Source organism: Odocoileus virginianus, chromosome 32 (genome assembly GCF_023699985.2).
Source record: "Odocoileus virginianus isolate 20LAN1187 ecotype Illinois chromosome 32, Ovbor_1.2, whole genome shotgun sequence".
In the NCBI taxonomy this organism is placed as follows: domain Eukaryota; kingdom Metazoa; phylum Chordata; class Mammalia; order Artiodactyla; family Cervidae; genus Odocoileus; species Odocoileus virginianus.
In genome coordinates, this window is record NC_069705.1 from 36,357,073 (window position 1) to 36,376,609 (window position 19,537).

At 54.5% G+C, this 19,537-nt stretch overlaps 1 protein-coding gene across 1 annotated transcript; it reads left to right on the top strand.

Moving 5' to 3' along the window:
* Positions 1 to 294: 294 nt before the first annotated feature.
* On the top strand, positions 295 to 19,278 carry XKR5 (XK related 5). Its single transcript, XM_070459716.1, has 7 exons — positions 295 to 372; positions 2,700 to 2,883; positions 8,378 to 8,562; positions 9,835 to 10,044; positions 10,711 to 10,880; positions 14,149 to 14,260; positions 16,079 to 19,278. Exons 1-7 carry the CDS (start codon positions 315 to 317, stop codon positions 17,116 to 17,118), a joined length of 1,959 nt encoding a protein of 652 aa, XP_070315817.1. The 5' UTR covers positions 295 to 314; the 3' UTR covers positions 17,119 to 19,278.
* Positions 19,279 to 19,537: the final 259 nt, after the last annotated feature.

Genomic DNA, 19,537 nt, shown 5'->3' on the forward strand with positions numbered 1-19,537 from the left:
TCGCCTGTCCCAGGGTCCTGTCCCAGGGCCGGTCACAGGGCTGGGGGACCGCCGCTGCGCACATCCAGAGGCCGGGCGTAATCGGTGCTTTACCTGACTTAGCAACCAGACCACTCAAGCTGCCTCTCTTCCCTCCCTCCGTCCCGTCTAGTTACCCGGGAAAAACCAGAGGGAAACCCGGGGAAAAAACGCTGGGCCGAAGAGCCCAATCCAAACGCATCCTGCAGTGGGGTCTCCGGCCGGAAACCTCCCCGTCCCGGGGCGGCCAGAGGGGAAGGGGCGGGGGCGCGGGAGGCGGGCGGGCGGCGCGGAGGATGCACGCGGGGGTCCTGGGCCTGTCCGCCCTGCTGCTGGCTGCCGAACAGAGCGCGCGTGAGTGCGGGGCAGACCATGCTCGCCCCTCCGACCCACCCTGACGCCCGGGGACCCTCAGCCGCGCCCCGCCACGGCGGCGGCCTGCACCCCAGCACTGCGCGCCAGTGCTAGCCCTGGGCACCCCACACCCCCGCCCAGCCCCACGGGGATCCCTGCGAACGCGTGACCCTCCCAGGGAGGCGTAAATCCCCCGGAGGATGCATGGACCCCCACCTCGCTGCATGCATGATGCTTCCGGTGCCTGAGACCCCTCCCCTGCGGATGCATAATCCTCCCCCCGACCTCTAGCCCTCCTTCCCACCCCTCGTCCCCAGCGGACGGGCGATCCTTGCTGGGAGTCTGGGAACGTTTGACCCCCCCCCCCCCAACTTCCCTCCAGAAGGCCGCTAGGTGCTGCGGGGCCGGGGCGCTGCACGCGGGCATGGCGCGCCCTGCTCGCCCCTGCCCGCTCCCTCTCCCGCCTGGGGTCCGGGCGGCGCGGGGAGCGGTTTGGGGCCGGGTTGGGGTGGGACCGAGCTCAACGTCCGCGGAGCTCTGGAGCATAGTTCACCTCCTGGCCGGAGGCGGCCGGTTGGGGACCCCCAAGCCGAGTGCTGAGCGCGGTCCCCCAGCCGCGGCGGAGCGAGCGCGGGGAGCGGTTTCGCGCCTTTCCAGTTTGAACGCGTAACTCCTTAGGTGCCGGCGCCTAGGCCTCCGCCGCTCCCTGGAGCCGCTTCTTCCTCCGCGGGGTCCCCCCGGATGGCGGGTGCAGAGTGGATTTGATGGGGCTCCAGCTTCGAGACCCCCAGGGTTCCTCACCCCTCCCCAGCTCGCTCCATTTTTGAGTGCCGGGCCCTGAACTTGACCCCTGGGATCCAGTTGTCCGCCCCGCCCCCGACATACCTTGTGTTAGCGGGGCCCTTATGAACTAGGGTCCGTGCAGTTCCCCTGAGGTTTCTAAGGTGCACAGAGGAGGCGCCAGGCTGAGATCTGCCCCTAAACTTCCGCCCGGGAGCAGCGCCCCCGCTGAGCGGGGCTGCGGTGAGACAGGACCCCAGTCCCAGCACCCACTGCAGGGGGCCCCGCGGACTAGCCTCCTCCTTCCCTCCCAGCCCGGGCTTGGGCATTCCTCAGATTGGGGAGCTGTGACTCCACCTGAGGCTTTTTGCCTGGGGGACCCTGGTTTGCTGTGTGCCAGGTGATTAGAGCAGGGGACGGAACCAAGATCAAACCTGTACTTCCCAAAGAAAATCAGCCCTGAGTATTCACTGGAAGGACTGATGCGGAAGCTCCAATACTTCAGCCTTGTGATGTGAACAGCTCACTCATTGAAATAGACCCTGATGCTGGGAAAGATTGAAGGCGAGAGGAGAAGAGGGCGACAGAGGATGAGATGGTTGGGTGGCATCCCTGACTCAGTGGACATGAGTTTGAGCAGACCCCTGGAAGATAGTGAAGGACAGAGAAGCCTGGTGTGCTGCAGTCCGTGGGGCCTCAAAGAGTCAGACGGGACTTAGCGACTCAACAACAGCACAGAGCCTGTGGACCAAGAAGGGGCTGCCCAAGCCCAGGCTTCTCAGTCCAGACCTGCAGGGCTCCCGTCTGCACCCGGGGCTGGTAACCATTTGCTGCTGCAATTCACAGCCTTGTGTGCCCATAAATCCGTGTTAAACTCTAACATTGGGAAACCCAAGCAATAGTCGTATCAAACAATTCCTGTGAGTCCTGAGCACCTACTCGTCCTGGGCACCCATCTCTACTGTCATTCATCAGGGAGGGCAGATCTGAAGTAGATTGATTAAGCTCCTTCCGCTACCTGACCCTGTCTTCTTGATGTTGCTGTTTAGTCACTAAGTCATGTCCAACCCTTCTTCCACCCGAGGGACTGGAGCCCACCAGGCCCCTCTGTCCATGGGATTTCCCAGACGAGAATACTGGAGTGGGCTGCCATGTCCTCCTCCAGGGGATCTTCCCAACCCAGGGATCGAACCCATGTCTGCTGCATGGTAGGCAGATTCTTTACCACTGAGCCACCTGGAAACCTGACCCTTCTAGAATCTTCTGTCCCCAGAGGGAAGGGTTTACATTTTCGAGCACGTGCTAAGTACCCAGTGCTTTGTGCACGCTGCCCTATGTGATCCGGCAGTCTCCTCGGACCATGGCGTCTGACCCTTTGGGTAGCTCTGGCCCTTCCATTCAATCTCATTGCCATCTAGGCTGCTTGTGGGCTTGCCAGCTCCCGGGCTGGGTCTAGCAGGCAGCCCGGCCAGCTCTGGGGATGCAGCGTTGCCCAGGCGCCCCCCCGCCTCCTGCTAACCCTCTGGTCCTTCCCCTTCGGCCCCCAGGCCTCTGCGCTGTGGTTTACTACTTCACCACAGGCCGGCTCCTCTGGGCCTGGCTGGTCCTGTCAATGCTACTGCCCGGCTTCTTGGTCCAGGGCCTGAGCTATCTCTGGTTCCGAGAAGATGGACGTCAAGGTGGCTGCTTGCTGCTGGTCCTGCACCTCCTCCAGCTCGGCGTGTGGAAGCGGTAAGAACAGACAGCCCCTCTCACCCCGATGGGTGACTTCACACCTGAGATAGGAGAGTCGTTCTGCACATAAGTGTTCCATCTTTCGGGTCACAAACATGCCGGCTTGGGAGAGGCTTCGCATCCATCTCTTTGAACATTTGCTCTGATGCCACTCCCCTCACCCAGCCTAAACTGCCTTGAACATCCTCAGGGGGCCCCTTCTAGAGGATCTCTGACCCTTCAAAAGCTTTTTCATGACTTGGGCCAAATGCTCTGTGCTCTTGTTTCAATTCAGTCGGTCTCACCATTACAGCCATAGAAAGTGAGTGGGTTCAGGGCGGTCCATGTGAACCCCACCCCTTCACCCCAGGAGGGCGGCAGAGATTGAAGCAGTGCAGTAGGCTGCAGGGTGACATTTGCATTAAGTTTTTATTGCGAGAAGAAACCATTTGAGTGCCAGGGCCAAAGTTTTCCATAAAAGGCAGCCTGGAGAGTGCTCAGTGGGCTGGCCTGTGGGAGACCAGACCAGCGCGGCCCCTTCGCTTAGGATACAGGAAGGCCCGAGGGTGGAAGGCCGTCCCAGGAGTGGTGTCTAGTCTCGGATCTCGGTGTTTTAGGCCCTCAAGCTGTAGCCCAAGGCTTTCTTTAGAGGAACTGAAGTGAGTTTTATGGTATCCCAGTAGACTCTGAGGAGGGAGTGAATCTCAAGTTGGAGGCAGAGGGTGCTTCTGTTTTTTTTTTTTTTTTGGCCTTGCCGCCAGGCATGTGGGATCTTCGTTCCCTGACCAAGGATTGAACCCTGGGCTCTCTGCAGTGAAAGCCTGGAGTCTTAACCGTTGGACTGCCAGGGAATACCCCAGAGGGTGCTTCTTATAAAGATATCATGCAGCTAGCCAAATTTCACTGGGGTTCCTGAGCTGGAGCCCTCCATCTCTAAAGGCACCAGAAGCATTTTCAGCCACACCAATTTAGACTAATGGTGGGCCGTTGTGTTCAAGCTGTGTGGTTTCTCTGAAAAGATGAGATTCTGACCAGTGGGGAAAGAGCAGAGGTGGCTTTTCCTTCTGGCTCAGGAGGGATTGGAGCCAGTCATGGGCACTACTCATGTGCGCACATGCTTCTGTCAGCCCAGCTTGGTCTGAAAACTATTAAAGGCTCAAGTCCTTCCAGGGACCACCTGGTAACGTTATAGCCAAAAAGCATGTGACTTCAAAGACAGGCCACCTCTTGAAAAAATGAATCAGCTTTCCCCTAAGCAAACATGTCATAGCTCAGAAGAAGAGTGAAGTCAGTGCCAGTCACTTGAGAGAAGCTTCCTGAGTAATTGTCAGGTAAGTCTGCCTTCTGGGGTCCTGTGGGGACCCTCCGGCCCATCTGATCCAGTACCTTTTTCAGAAGTGGGACAGGGTCAGGCTCACGTGTCCACTTTCATGCCTCTGTCCAACGTTGACCCCCTACTCATCTTCCCCAAGTCTCTCCAATGATGTCATGAATACTAAATACATTTTAAAAAATGGAAATAAGTGAAGAGAGACATGAAGATTGGAAATTAGGAAAAACAACTAGTCATCTATATCTCTTCTTATTTTAAAAAAATCAGTTAAGGTGACTTAAAAAAAAAATATATATATATATATATATACACACACACACAATTTAAAAGAACCAAAAAAAAGGCAAGAAGAAAGAAAAGAAGTGAGAACATTCAGGAAGTGGAAGGGAGTGTTGGAAAAGAAGGTAATGGTAAAATGCAGTTACTCGAGGTGAGCCACAAATTTGGGTCCGAGTTTTGTTAACATAAGAAAGCTCCATGGTTTGCAGTTCTGTGTTTAAAAAAAACAAACAAATGGAAATCTACTTCCTTAGAAGAAAGCTTTGAAAGTCAAGGTAGAAAACAAATCTATTTCTCATCCTGCAGCCAGCATATCTGGCTTTCACAAAGAAGACACTGGATACTGAATTGTCTTTAAGCAAATCCACACGGAATTTTGTAATGGACTCCCAATCAGGGTCCGTAAAGAAGCCTCTCAGCAAACTGCAGTTCAGTAAAAGCGCCTGTAGATGGAGCCAAAGCAACTCTGTTTGCGCAATCCTATATAGGGTTAGTTCAGTTCAGTCGCTCAGTCGTGCCTGACTCTGCGAACCCAAGGACCGCAGCACGCCGGGCCTCCCTGTCCATCACCAACTCCCGAAGTTTACTCAAATTCATGTCCATTGAGTCGGCGATGCCATCCAGCCATCTCATCCTCTGTCATCCCCTTCTCCTCCTGCCTTCAATCTTTCCCAGCATCAGGGTCTTCTCAAATGAGTCAGTTCTTCATTCACATCAGGTGGCCAAAGTACTGGAGTTTCAGCTTCAGCATCAGTCCTTCCAATGAATCTTCAGGATTGATTTCCTTTAGGATGGACTGGTTGGATCTCCTTGCAGTCCAAGGGACTCTCAAGAGTTTTCTCCAACACCACAGTTCAAAAGCATCAATTCTTTGGCCCTCAGCTTTGTTTATAGACCAACTCTCACATCCATACATGACTGGTGGAAAAACCATAGCTTTGACTAGACGGACCTTTTTAAAAAGGGATCCTGGCTCGGATGGTAAAGAGTCCGCTTGCAATGCAAGAGACCCAGTTCGATCACTGGGTCTGGAAGATCCGCTGGAGGAAATGGCAACCCACTCCATTTTGTGCCTGGAGAATCCCATGGACAGAGGAGCCTGATGGGCTACAGAACATGGGGTCGCAAAGAGTCAGACTTGACTGAATGCCCTAGCACGCATGCGGCTCTATATAATGCAGAAGACTGGACTAACTACAGAGAAACCAATTAAACAAAAACCTCCTGACATAAAGTAGCTTATAAAAAGTGCAAGGACTAAAGCATAAATGTTTTCCTTTTTTTTCTTTTTTCCAGCCACAAGTGGGGTCTCAGTTCCCCCAGCAGATACAGGGATTGAATCTGTGCCCCCTGCATTGGAGGTGCAGAGTCTTAACCACTGGACTGCCGGGGAAGTTCCATGCATTTGTTTAAAATTTCAAATAATACTGATAATGTTAAGTCTGACTTTCCAAAAGAAGTTGACATTAGTAACTACTTGTTTAAACAAAGTTAGTTACATTTTTTGTTTTGTTTTTATATTTCTACTCTAATTCTATATGTTACCAATGAGTAAAAAATGATTTTAAGCCTGTAAATGCATTTGTAAACTCAGCATGAGACGATAGAAGAATACCTAATCCTTCTCATCCTTAGCCTGTGTTTGGGGTTAAAAATGTTTCTGTAGTAGAAAGGAAAAATTATTACAAAGAAAGTTGAGATGAGCTTTAAGGATATGTAAGGCAAGCTTAGTATCAATGGGTATAAATTTAACATTTAAAAATTTGTAATATACATTCTTATCAATAAGGTCATGAAAAGATGCTCAACTTTACTAACCATTAGGGAAATGCAAATCAAAACCACAATGAGATACCACCTCATACCCATTAGGATATGGGTATCCTATCCCCCTCACCACAAAAAAAAAAAAAAAAAAAATGAAAATAATGTTAGCAAGGAAAGGATGTGGAGAAACCAGAACACTTGTGTACTGTTGGTGGACATGTAAAATGGTGTAGGCACTGTGGAAAACAGTATAGTAATTCCTCAATTACTTAAACACAGAGTTACTGTATAATCCAGCAATTCCACTAATGGGTAAATATCCAAACAAGTTGAAAGCAGTGTCCTGAAGAGATCTTTGTACACCTGTGTTCGTAGCAGCATCATTCACGACAGTCAAAACATGAGGCAACCCAAGTGTCTATTAATGGATGAACGGATAAGTAAAGTGTGGTCTGTACATGCAATGGAAAACAGAAGCACATTCTGTAATACGCTACGACATGGATGAGTCTTGAGGACCTGATGCAGTAAGACTCATGTGGTGCTTAGAGTAGCTGAAACCCTAGAGAGAGAAGTTAGAATGGTGGTTGCCAGGGCCTGGGGGAGAAGGGACCGAAACTGTGCCACTGGGTGTTCTGGGTGTTTTATGCCCACACTGGACTCTCTCCCCAGGACCACCCCTCTCACCTCTCATTTTGGCACGTCTCTCTTCCTGCTTAAAACTTCGCACATGTGTGTGGCTTTCTTTCCATAACTGCATCTTGGGCTTCTAGAGGTCTTCAGTTTTGTTTGCAGCCTCTACAGTCTCCAGCAGGTGGGGCCAGCCCATAAAGATGCCTGCTGAATGAATGGGGGCAGCTGGGAGGCTAGGAAGCGGGGCTGGGCTGTCCCCAGAACTGAGGATTCAGGACCCAAAGGGGAGCTACAGGTTTGGCTTCATCTGCTTTCTCTTAACATTCTTTTTGGGTCAGAGATCACAGCTTCAAAGCCTCAGTTAGAAATCACTTCACTCCGGGATCCAAGTCATGAAAAAGGAAAGCTGTTTTCTCTTGAGCCTCTTTCCTGGGCTCTCGGTACCCTGATTAAGAACATTTCAAAGAGGACTCCCTCCTGTTCTGGCCAAAGAAACGCTGGCCAGAGATCAGAGGGAGAGGGCATTTGGGGTGACCTGAAAGGCACACCCAGCTCTGGTTCAGGAATCGGTAAATTAAAATGATTTCCAGTTTTTCTTAATGTGGATAGGACTGAAGTTTGCGATTGCTGGTGGACTTGGCAGGCACGCCTGCCCCTGCTGCAGTCAGGTGTAGAGACCACCTTGTTCCTGCTCCTGGGAGGGTGGGGGGAAATTTCTATGAAAACCTGAAGTCCTCAGAGCCTGCAGTGACATTTTCATGCATGCACGACCGTCCAGGTGGCACAGGACGGCGGTCCATGGCACCTCTGATCGGCTTGCATGAAACTGACGCATCTGGAAAGGTTTCAAAGGTGCATTTATCGGAAGTAGAATGAAACAGGAACATTTACTGATTTTTTTTCTCTTGTGTTGACTCCTTTTCCTGGATGTGAGGAACCTGGCTGCACCTGGAGGAGCCAGTAATGCCCCTGTGCCCGGGCCAGCCTGGTCTTGCAGACCCCCCAGTAGCCCCTTGTCCTCCCTGCCGTCCAACGGGACTGAATTAATTCCCATTGCAGGAGGCTCTGCAGAAGGGCCTCTCCTGTACTCTTGCCTGGGGAATCGCATGGACAGAGGAGCCTGGCGGGCCATAGTCCAGGGGGTCACACAGAGTCGGACACGGCTGAGCGACTGACGCCAGAGGCCCCGGGGTCGGGGAGGCAGCTCAGGCTTAGCTCGGGATTTCCCAGGGCTCAGAGAGAGCCCCCAGCACACCTGTCCGCTCCCAGCTCCCAACCCAGCGGCCCTTCCACGTGTGGGCAGTGAGGTCCGCTGGGCAGGATTCCTGCACTGGGACCAGAAGCGCCACCCTCAGCCTGGAGTCAGGGCTCAGGGGCCTGGGATGCGGACGTGGTGGGCTAGGCTCTAGAAGGCTCTCGGTCTCTAGGTGATGTGACAGGAGAGGGGTCCGACTGAGCCCTCGCAGTGCGGCTCTGAGTCCTGGCCCTCCTCCGCCCTAGGCACTGGGACGCCATGTCCGCCGGCCTCCGGAAGGAAGGGCAGGCCGCCCCCCAGGCCCAGCTGCTGCTGCAGGAGGCGGACCTTGCGGCCCTGCGCCTCCTCGAAGCCCTGCTTCAGGTCGGGCCCCACCTGCTGGTCCAGACATACGTTTTCCTCGCCTCTGACTTCACTGCTTCTGTGCCAGGTGAGTAACTTCCACCCCCAGCCACAGACTGCCTGACTTCTCATCGGGGACAGAAGCGAATGCCCTATTTAGCAAACCCTGGCAACCTAAGATGTCCCCTGTTAGGGAGAGCTAGGGCAGCCCAAGCTCACTACGGTGCACAAAAGTGAAAGTGTGAGTCGCTCAGTCATGTCCAACTCTTTGCAACCCCATGTACTGTAGCCCTCCAGGCCCCTCTGTCCATGGGATTCTCCAGAATACTGGAGTGGGTTGCCATTTCTTTCTCCAGGGGAGATTCCCAACCCAGGGACTGAATCCAGGTCTCCTATATTGCTGGCAGATTCTTTTACCATCTGAACCACCAGGGGTGTTACCTATGATGCCCAAGGTGACGGTTAAAACTGGCTTTTGTTTGGGGCGATGAGTTCCCAGGGGGTGGACCTCCTTCGTGGGGGTTGGTCCATGAGAGGGAAGTTGCAGGTGGTGAGAGGACCCTGAAAACACCTTGGGGAGGCCAGTGCGGCCCTTGGGAGATCAGTGTGGCCGTTTCTCCCGGGACTAACTCCGTGCAGCCTGAGCCTCACCCCTTGAGAGCAATGGGATCAACAAGTCGGGTGTCAGCAGAGACGCTGGCACTCAGGCCAGGCCTCGGGGTGTCTCCTCCGGGCCTGGCACCCCTCATGTTCTGGTCCATGTTTATCTGGTTATACCTCCTTTGTATGGCCCGAGGGCTTCCCAGGTGGCACGAGTGGTAAAGAATCCACCTGCTGGTGCAGGAGATAGAAGAGACGTGAGTTTGATCCCTGAGTCAGGAAGATTCCCCTGGAGGAGGGCATGGCCACCCGCTCCAGTATCCTTGCCTGGAGAATCCCATGGACAGAGGGGCCTTTTGAGCTATGACTCACCAGGGGTTGCAGAGTTGGACAGGCAGGTGGGCTCGGTAGGTGCGGCTCCCGGCCTCTCAAGCACAGACTCAGTAGTCGTGGTGCTCGGGCTGAGTTGCTCCCTAGCATGTGGGATCGTCTTCCCAGACCAGGGATCAAACCCGTGTCTCCTGCATTGGCAGATGGCTTCTTTACCACAGAGCCACCGGGGAAGCCCCTGGGGCTTTATTTCCTTAAGCGTGAACCCACAGAGAGCCCAGCCCGCCTGGGGGGAGGAGTACCCAGGTCCTCGTTTCTTCTGCACGGAGACAGGCCTGCGTGTTTGCATGGAGGTGGTGGCGCCCTCTGTGAAGGCAGGTTGTGTCGGTTAGCTGTCCTAGGGTCCTGGTGGCGCCCGCTTGCCTTCCAGGGGTGAGTGCCCTGTGCTCCTGGACCACGCTCTCCTGGGCCCTGGTGTGCTACGCCCATTCCCTGCGCTCCGTGAAGCCGGATCACCCCTCCACGCCCTGGATGGCCCTCGGCTGCCAGCAGCTCTGGAGGATGGGCATGGTTGGGGCTCGCGTCCTCAGCCTGGTTCTCTTCTTCTGGGTTTACCGCGTCTGGGTGCTGGTTGTCGCAGGTAAGCTGAGCTTCTGTCCCGACCATCTACTGCTGCATGACAAGCAACCCCGGAACTTAACGCCCGAAAAGAACCATTTATGAGCAATGACCCGGCCTCTGAGGGCTGACCGGGGTTCGCTGGGGGTTCTTGCCTACAGGGTCCTCGCACCATCCCTGTAGGCTCGCAGGTACCTGGACTCACAGGGGGGCTCCCCTGGGCTGGCTCTTCAGACATCCTGCACCCAGGACCCCTCCATCCTCTCCATGCAGGCGAGGCAGCTGGCTTCAGACGCGGCAGCTGAGAATTCCAAGAGCAAGGGGGTGGGAGCAGCCAGTCCTCTTAAATCTGGCCCAGACCTGGATCAGCACGGCCTCTGCTGAATTTTGCCCAGCAAAGTGGTCTCAGCCAGCCCACCAGCCCCAGGTTCAAGAATGTGGAGGGATGCCCTGAGTGTCCCGGGAGAGAGGAACGCACAAAGGCTTACGTGACATAAAACCTGCGAATGTTTTATGTCCCTTGGCTCTCTCCTGGGTTTTTGTCTGTCTCCTTGGATGCCGAGTCACATGCAGTCAGAGCAGAAAGGAGGGTTATGGGCCCCGGATTCTGAGTCCCTGCCCCACCCCTCCTGCTTCCCCCAGCCCTGCCCCCGCTCTGGGCCCTGACTCCCGGCGCTGCTCTCTGCAGGTGCCCACTGGCTGGTGATGACCTTCTGGCTCGTGGCTCAGCAGAGTGACATCGTGGACAGCACCTGCCGCTGGAGGCTCTTCAACCTGCTCGTGGGTGCCGTGTTCATCCTCTGCTACCTCAACCTCTGGGACAGCCCCTCCAGAAACAGAATGGCAGCATTCTACACGGCAAGTGATCCTAACTTAACTGTGTACATGGAACGTGGGCATGCATGTGTGTGTGTGCACTTGTGCACGCATATCTATTAAGAAGGAATAGCTTGATTCTAGGAAGAACTCTAAAAAGAACTATAGTCTTGAGCAGTGATGCTGGTCTCTGAAAGTAGCAACCTGATGTCTGTTTCCACGTAGTTACCATAGCAAGGATTGTGGTGTATTTGGTGATGCTTTTCAGCGACCCATCTGATAAATATAATCACAGTTGTATTCTTTGTCATATACGTAACATCCTTGTCAATCAACTCAATTGCTGAGTTATAGCTGTGGTTATAGGTAGTGTGAAAAACACAAAGGTGACATAATGCTTAGTAGGCGGCTTCTAGTGCATTAGAGGAAATAAGCTTGTACCCAAATAATAATAAAGAGGCAGAATGTGGACATTTCTCTGTGCCAGCAGAGAAAGCAGTGTCTGAATCTCATAGGGTTATCACTTCCTGCTCGGATGACCAGGGACACTTTTGATGAGAGGGAGGAGGTTGAGCTGTATTGCAGAAGGCAAAGAAGAGCCTGGATCAGCCACGTGCTTCAGAGTTGAGGCTTAGGAACCAGGCGGCTTCCATGGGACCCTGGCTCTGTCATTAACTGTTACCAACTGTGACTGAGAGCTTAGACTCTCTGGACCTATTTTTTCATCAGCACATCAGGAACTCATCTCTTGGTGTCACTGAGACAATGACTAAGACCGACCTACTTTTCAGGGTCCCTGTGAAGAGTAAATAAAATAATAAACTTGGGCTGAAATAAGCCACCAAGAGTGGCCTTTACCAAAAATAGAAGTTGAGACTTTCAGAGGCGCCAGTGCTCCAGGACGGAGACCGGAGTGAAGGGAAGAGCCGGGGAGGCCGCTCCAGTCCAGGGCAGGTGATGGCGTGGTCACCTCCGGGTTTAGGGGAGCCCTGTAAAGCTCGCTGACCCCCGAGGCCACAGGCCCACAGAGGACCCATGATACTGGCTGAGTCACACCAAGCCTCAGTCTACAAATCTGGAAACGGAGTAACCAGGCCCCTCACACCATGTGGGCTGAGGGCTGGGTGTGTGGTGGAGCCCACACACACTGTGAATAAAAGAGGGTGAATTTCATCGTCCGTTTGTGGGAGCATCACACTCACATGCTGGTGTCCAGAGGCGCCCTGAGAAGCAGAACTAAATGAGACGTTTCACATTTGCTGCTTTTTTTTTGTCACGTTCACACCCTCGTCAGCAGATCATGTCCCAGGAGTTTTAGGGGCCATTGTTCAAGGAAGGGCGACTTCCCAGGTGGCTCAGTGGGTAAAGAATCCGCCTGCCATGCAGGAGAAGCAAGAGACACGGACTCAACCCCTGGGTCCCAAAGATCCCCTGGAGGCGGGCATGGCACCCCACTCCAGTGTTCCCGTCAGGAGAATCCCATGGACAGAGGGCCTGGCGGGCTCCAGTCCACGGGTCGCCCAGAGCCGGCCATGGCTGAAGTGAGTGAGCACACGCGCACACATACGAGGAAGGGGGAAAATGCTTCTTTCTTTCCAGCCATCTTGGTCACTGGACCACTGAGCTCAGAGCAATCAAGCCAGAGAGGCAGAAATTAGACACTGCGGAAGTTTCCAATGGGCAGAAGCACAGTGAAGGCTGTGGAAGCCGGGGGGGAGGGCGCCCAGGGGAGAGTGCTGTGGTCGGTGCTGAGGCGGAGGAAAGGCGAGGCACACAGATCCTGATAAGTTCAGCTGCAACAAGGAGCAGGGTCCCGCGTGGACTGACCCCTCACCTCCGTTCATGCGGAGGCGACTGCACATTTTAAAGGGACAGCGGGTGACAGGGAACAGTGCGGTCTCCAGCAAGGTCGGGGAGTGACCGCACACCATCTGGGTCGTTCACACACTTCCCACGTATTCATGACGGGGGGCAGCGTTAACACACTTTAGAGCTGGGTTTCCCTGGTGACTCAGATGGTAAAGAATTTGCCTGCAGCGTGGGACAACCAGGTTCAATCCTTGGGTTGGGAAGCTCCCCTGGAGAAGGAACTGGCAACCCACTCCAGTATTCTTCCCTGGAAAATCCCATGGACAGAGGAGCCTGGCAGGCTATAGTCCATGGGGTTGCAAAGAGTTGGACACGACTGAGCAACTCACACACACGCAGTAGAGCTAGGAAAGTTGTCTCCTGGGATGTTTGCGTTTTAGAGGGCTGGTTCTCAGGTCCTGGAGAAGACAGCTCTGGGCGGTAAAAGACTGACATTTCAGAAAATGTCAAGCAAAGAAACTATGTATAATTGCAGGCTTTCTAAAGTTGCTCTCCTACGTGGAGGGGTCTCTCTGCCTTATGACCAGGTTTATTCTGGAACAAACAGTAAGTTCTCCAGGCAGCACCAAGCTTTCTCAGGCAGGAACTTCTCTGGAGCTGGGTCACCATGCTAGGGATGCAGGCTTGAGCTATTAGGAAATACTATTAGTGTTGGCTTCAAACAGTTATTTCTGCTTCAGGTCTGCAGTTTTTATAGGCCAAGAAGAGCGCTCAGAGGAGCCCGTCTGAGTCAGGTTTGGTCAAGAAGAGCATCTTTGTCAGTGGAAAGTGGTTGCATTCATATCCTATTGGTTCTCTTTCTCTGGAGGGCCCCAACAAATGCATCCACTAGAGACAGAACCAGTAAGATGTGTCTAGATACGTAAAAGATTTGTTACAGGGATTCTCTCATGCAATTACAGTGCCACCAAGTCCCACAGTCTGCCCTCCACAAGCTGGAGAACCAGGAAGCTGGCGATCATTCAGTTCAGTCCCGAAGGACCATGAGCTCCAGTATCCAGGGATAGGAGGAGATGGGTGTCTTGGGCAAATATTTGGGGAAAAAAAAAAATTCTAAAATTGTTATGAAAGTTTGTGACTCTTGCTGGAATCCAGTGTCACTGTGAGCTCTGCAAGTACTTTTAATTATCACATGGTAAAACTGACATGTGTATACAGTTAACAGATAAAGTAGCAAATAGAAGTCCCTCTCAGCCCCACCCAACTCACCAAAGGGACCCCTGCAGCCTCGTGAGCTGTGCCCTTCGGTTTCCTGTGCGTTTCTGCCTATGCAGACGCTTAGCGAGCTGCAGTGAGAACAGGAGGGCCCTTAGCGGGAGAGGCTCGCTCGGCCCTGCCCTGCTGCTTAGGGGGGCCCGGTCAGCAGTGGGAGCCCCCAGCCCTGAAGGGGGCTGCAAGAGATCGCGGGCGGGAGCATGCCCTGACGCTCCTGTTCTCACAGGTGATGCTGCTCGAAAATACCATCCTCGTGCTGCTGGCGACAGACTTTCTCCAGGAGGCCTCGTGGACCAGCCTGGGGGCTATCGCAGGCGTCTTGTCTGGATTTCTGATCGGTGAGCCCCAAGGTCGCCTTCGCTGCCCCTCTGTCACCCCACCTCCTGCAACTTGCTTCTTTGCGGTCAGCTCACCCCAGGGGTAGGAATCGGGGCTCGGAAGCAGCTGGGTGGAGACCAGGGCTGGGCCCTGTGCTGAGAGGGTGGCCAGGCCGCCCCCCAACCCCCGGGCGTGAGGGCCTGGATCAGCCTTTGTCTCCTTCGCTTGGCCGTACCCAAGCCGCAAGCAGAGCAGGGGCCACCCCAGGGGTGGCCTGCTGGTGAGGCTGGAGGGGCTCAGGCAGAGCCAGGCCGGCTGGCCCTTCCCCCCAGTTTCCGGGGGCAGCAGAACCCCTGACTGTCCAGTGCCCTGGACTAGAGTCTCCAGTGGGGGGATGGAGCCCAGGCTTGAACGCAGCAGCTCCAGCTTCCATCTTGAGCTGCCTGGGTAAACACTTATTGAGTGCCTACTGCATGCCAGTCTGGGGCTGCCACCAAGAAACCAGTTAAACAGCAGGCTTTCGAGGGAAGTCTGTCTTCACTGAACACACACAGCCCTGAAACTGGCAGGATGGGTTGTGGACGGGGTCAGCTCCCCTTTCTTGGTCTCGGGGGGCTCCTCATAGGAGAAGGGGGACAATACCTCCTGGCCACTGACCGGAGAACTCAGGACACTGGGTGGAAGTGGCCTGAGCATGTTCCCCCTGCAGAAACGACACTGGGTCACCCTCCATTAGGAGTTCTGACTCCATTCCCCCAGGGATGCTGAGAGCAGGCAAGGGGACGTCTGTTGGGCTCCTTCTAGCTGCACCCTTGCTGCGTTTCCTGGCCCTGCCGAAGCTCACCCCATGCCCCCCACCCCCGTGTCAGGCTTCATGCTGTTTATTACGAGCTCCCTGAAACCCGGCACTTGGTCCAGTACAACAGGAAACTGGAAATAACGTGGGAGGATTACTGGAATGCTCTGCTAAATAAATTATTGCCGCAGTCAACACTTCTGATCAAAATAAATGAAGCTGACAACAATGTGGTTCAGATGTTTGTGCACAAAGGAAGTTTTGTTGCTGCTCGTGGAAATTCCTTGATATGGGGGTTTTGATGGGTATGTTTAACCTCTGCTTGGGTCTTGTTTTTGAAATGATTCCTTATCTCTCTCTCCCTTCACTTTGGAATCCATCAATCAGTATGTGGATGGCTGTGTTCTGAGTATTTGACCCGGTTTTCTGAAAGTGAAATTATCTTTTCTACCAAACCTCTCTCTCTGTCTCACACACATGCACACGTACACCTAGAGGACTCAGTTGGAGCCTCCTTCAAGGAAGAAGTCATAAAATCTCTAGGATTTAAACTTTGTTCTTACATTTTTTAAGTGTAGGAACATTTGCAGCTTATTGTAACTGTGTATGTATGTATGTATGTGTACGGATGCACGTTCAGTCACTCAGTTGTATCTGACTCTTTTGTGACCCCGTGGACTATAGCCCACCAGGCTCCTCTGTCCATGGGATTCTCCAGGCAAGAATACTACAATGGGTTGCCATTTCCTTCTCCAGGGGATCTTCCCAACCCAAAGATCAAACCTGCGTCTCTTGCATCTCCTGCATTGGCAGGCGGATCCTTTACCGCTAGCACCACCTGGGAAGCCCTATCAGAGCTGGAACATACATAAATTCCCCCAAATATCCACTTCTGATGCTCCAACAAGAGTCCTGTTTTGGATCCCAAATAATATTACTCTACTCAAAACTGGGGAACCCGGAATTCTGCAAACCACAGGGAGGATGCAGGACTTCAAAGAACGTCACCTTGTGTGTTTTTTTTTTCCCTCTTGTTTTGCAGGCACTGTCTCGCTGGTCATTTACTATAGCTTGCTGCATCCGAAATCCACAGACATCTGGCAGGGCTGTGTACACACATCCTGTGGCCCCACAGAGGGTGATAAAGCAGAAGAAGACTCTTCTCCACAAGCCCCAGGCCCAGCCGGGGAGGGACCAGACAGCCTGGGGACCTGCCCAGAGGAAAGCGATGAGCTCCCAAGCCTGGGGAAGCCCCCCAGCCCACAGTGGGCGCCCCCAGAGGCTGGGCTGGAAAGCCAGACAGCAGGGGAGGCCTCTTTCCTCAGCCACCACCACTGGCTGCTGGTGAAGCTGGCTCTGAAGACGGGGAACGTGTCAAAGATCAATGCAGTCTTTGGAGAAGATGGCCTGGCCCGCTTTTCCTCCCCTGAGTGGGGGTTGAGCCAATACCACAGCAGGCAGAGGACGCCCCCACTGCAGGAGCCCCCTTCATCACCCCAGGACCCTCTAACCTCAGAGGAAGGCTCTGAGTTTCCAGCGGTCCCCAAGGCAGAGGCTGATGAGACCTCAAGTTACCTGTCTTTTGCCAGCGAGAGTCCTGACCCAGCTCCAGCCCAGCAGCTGTCAGCTGCAGGCCGGGAGGGCGGCTCAGAGGAGGGAGCCGGGGCTGCCCCGGGGGCGAGGGGTGCAGAGGGGCGTCCGGGGGGCAGGGGCGGGCAGGCCAGCTCCACGCTGTACTTCAGCGCCACCGCCGAAGGGGCACTTCCCTCCCCTGGGGAGCCGACGCCCCTCTCCGGGAGGGGGCTGGGGTCAGGCCGCCTGGCCCAGCCAGCCCCCGAGCTCTTTCCCCTCAGCGTGGCCGACATCAGTCCCATCTTGGGCCCCGGAGGACGCTGGCAGCCCGGCAGCCGGGCCCGGGACGGCTCAGGGCTGCAGGGGCAGCGGAAGTCCCCGTGTCGCCTCGTCACGGCTGGTACCCAGAGGCCGCTGCCCGAGGTGGGCCTGAGGCCCGCGGACGCACCCTGCCTCACGTCCACCCCCAAGTGCACGCCCCCGGGGACTGCGGCCGCAGGGCGAGGCTGACAGCCGAGGCGGGTTTCCTCCGCTGAGCACAGCCAGTGTGTGACCCACGCTGGTCACTGGGGTGGGCGGGGGGGGGGGGGGAACTTCCGACACCGCCACCCCTGACTGTGTCACAGCGGCTCTGGACATCTGTCTGCTCAGCGGGAAAACGAGGGAACCGACCAGATTACATTGTTTCTAAGGTCCCCTGCAAGCACCACACTGCCACACATTCGCATAAGAGTCCTCTAACACCGAGAGGGAGGCAAGATAAAGCTTCCTTCACAATCGCCTGATTCTGGGTTGCCATTCCCTCCTCCAGGGGATCTTCCTGACCCAGGGATCCAACCTGACTCTCCGGCATTGCAGGCAGATTCCTTACCCTGAGCCATCAGGGAAGCCCCTGACAAACGCTATGATCCTTCCTGTGGCTTCCCCAGTAAACTCAAGGGTAAAACCCATAGTCCTATTTTATTCTTCTGTTAATAACACTTAAGTGGTTATTAATCACTCTTCTTTTAAATGTATTATAGCTGCATTATTTTATGAAGTCCCTTGTAAGCCTCAGGACGCCTCAGGCCTCTGTCCCGTAGACGGAGAGTCAGACAAAAACCAGAGCTGGACAGAGGTGAAATGGTGAAAACAGATTTTATTCAGGAGCTGTTGCCACAGGGGAAGAGGCCTCCATGTAAAACTGGCTCAACTCTGAACTCAGTGTGGACAAGTGGGGTTTATAGCCGAGCAGCAAGTGGGGCTTCGTGGGTGGAAAGTTGTAAAGAGGAAACATCGGGCTTGGGGGGCTTCTGGTTAAACCAGTGTAACAGGATGCGTGCTGAAGGCAGGCCAGGGAAGTCAGATAATCCTCTCTGGGTCGGAGGATCTGGTGAATGAGGAACCCGATTGGGTATGGAAGGCGATCGGATACTGAGGGTGTGGGCTTCTGATTAAGTTGACTTAGCAGGATTTGTGCTAAAAGTGGACAATGCAGAGAGGAACACAGAAGACGTGGCTGGAAATTTCGGGGGAGCCTGAGCAGAGTTTGGTCAAAGAGAATCTGTCGGGAGGATGCAGAGAACAGCATCAGTGACTCCACCAGGACCTCTGGCCTTTCCCCTCCACATCGAAGGCTCAGCAAGAACTGGATGCTCCGTGTGACCTTGAGGAAGCGGTCACTGGAGGGAGATCCTCCTTGTCTGGATCTCCGTGGGCGGGACGCGCAGAGCCCGAGTGTGACGTTTGGAGATGGCACTGCACGTGTCCTCAGGGGAGGACCTCCGGGAGCCAGCTGAGCTTGAGCCAGCAGGTTCCAGACTCCTCACGGTGACAGGGAATGAGGATGAGTCTGAGGCACTGAGGCTGGGGCCGCGGTGCGGGGATTTGGAAGGACCTCGGGGAGCTGGTGCTGCTCCGGTTTGGGGTGCAGTTCTGTGACCCTGCCCCTCCGTCACGCTCACCGGCAGAGGCTAGACCCGACTGGGAAGGATGCTGCGCTTGAAAACCGGGCCAGCCGTTGCCCCTTTGGGTAGAAGGGGTGGATCCTGCAGGACGCGCAGTGATGTTGCTTTTTCTCTATCGCCGTCTCCAGGTGGTCTCTCTGAAGCTGATAACCTGTGAGACCCTGTGAATGACAGAACTCGTGGCCCGGCTGGGAGCATCTGATGAGGTCCCAGATTCAGGACGCTGCTGTCTGCTCCCTGGGAATATCGGTGGTCGCTGCACGGCTGTTTGTTAGGCTAAATCTCATGTGTTGGATATATTCTGTTGATGTTCCTGCTTCAGTGAGTGGCCATCACCCAGAACCTTGAAAATACAGGCTGCCCCCAGATATTTGCTTGAGGGCGTTTATCTCATACCTGCTGTCCCACCTGCTTTTCTTGTTTCTTTTAAGCCTACCTCACTCCCTTCTCCCTTGAAGCTGTGTAGGAAGCAAAGCAAGGACTTGCAGTATCGCCTGCTACCGACTCGACTGCCCGCACGTCCCACCAAAGGAGGGAAAGCGGGCTCACCAGAAGCGGAGGAGCTCAGGCTTGGTCTCCACGAATGTTTCTCTGATGGCTGTTCGCTCCTTGCGACAGGCTGTTTTCTTCAGCTGTTTGCCCGGTGAGGCCTGGCTGGCGGACAGCTTACAGCAAGCAGTGAACACCCCTGAGTGGAATTAAATTCTAGATTTTTCTGAAGGACTAGAGATTGTGCCTGTCATAAGCAAAGCCTCTGAATCACCGTTTGGGGAGTGGGTTTTGGTAAAAGCAGTTGCATGTGCCTGCCTTTATCGCTGAGGCCCCTGCTCTCCCGGAGCAGAGGTGGTCTCTGTCACGTTCACAGGGTGGTCGACCGTCTGATAAGGGGGTGGTGTGCAGCATTCTAGTTGGAGTCCCGGGAACCAGAGCACCCTAGCTTGCAGGAGGAGGGGGTTGCACCAGCCCCAGGAGGGTCCTCTTCC

Coding starts and splice junctions, on each gene's coding strand:
- XKR5 (XM_070459716.1), top strand. CDS start 315: ATGCACGCGGGGGTCCTGGGCCTGTCCGCCCTGCTGCTGGCTGCCGAA. Junction 373..2,699: donor GGCTGCCGAACAGAGCGCGC/GTGAGTGCGGGG, acceptor TTCGGCCCCCAG/GCCTCTGCGCTGTGGTTTAC. Junction 10,881..14,148: donor GAATGGCAGCATTCTACACG/GCAAGTGATCCT, acceptor CTGTTCTCACAG/GTGATGCTGCTCGAAAATAC.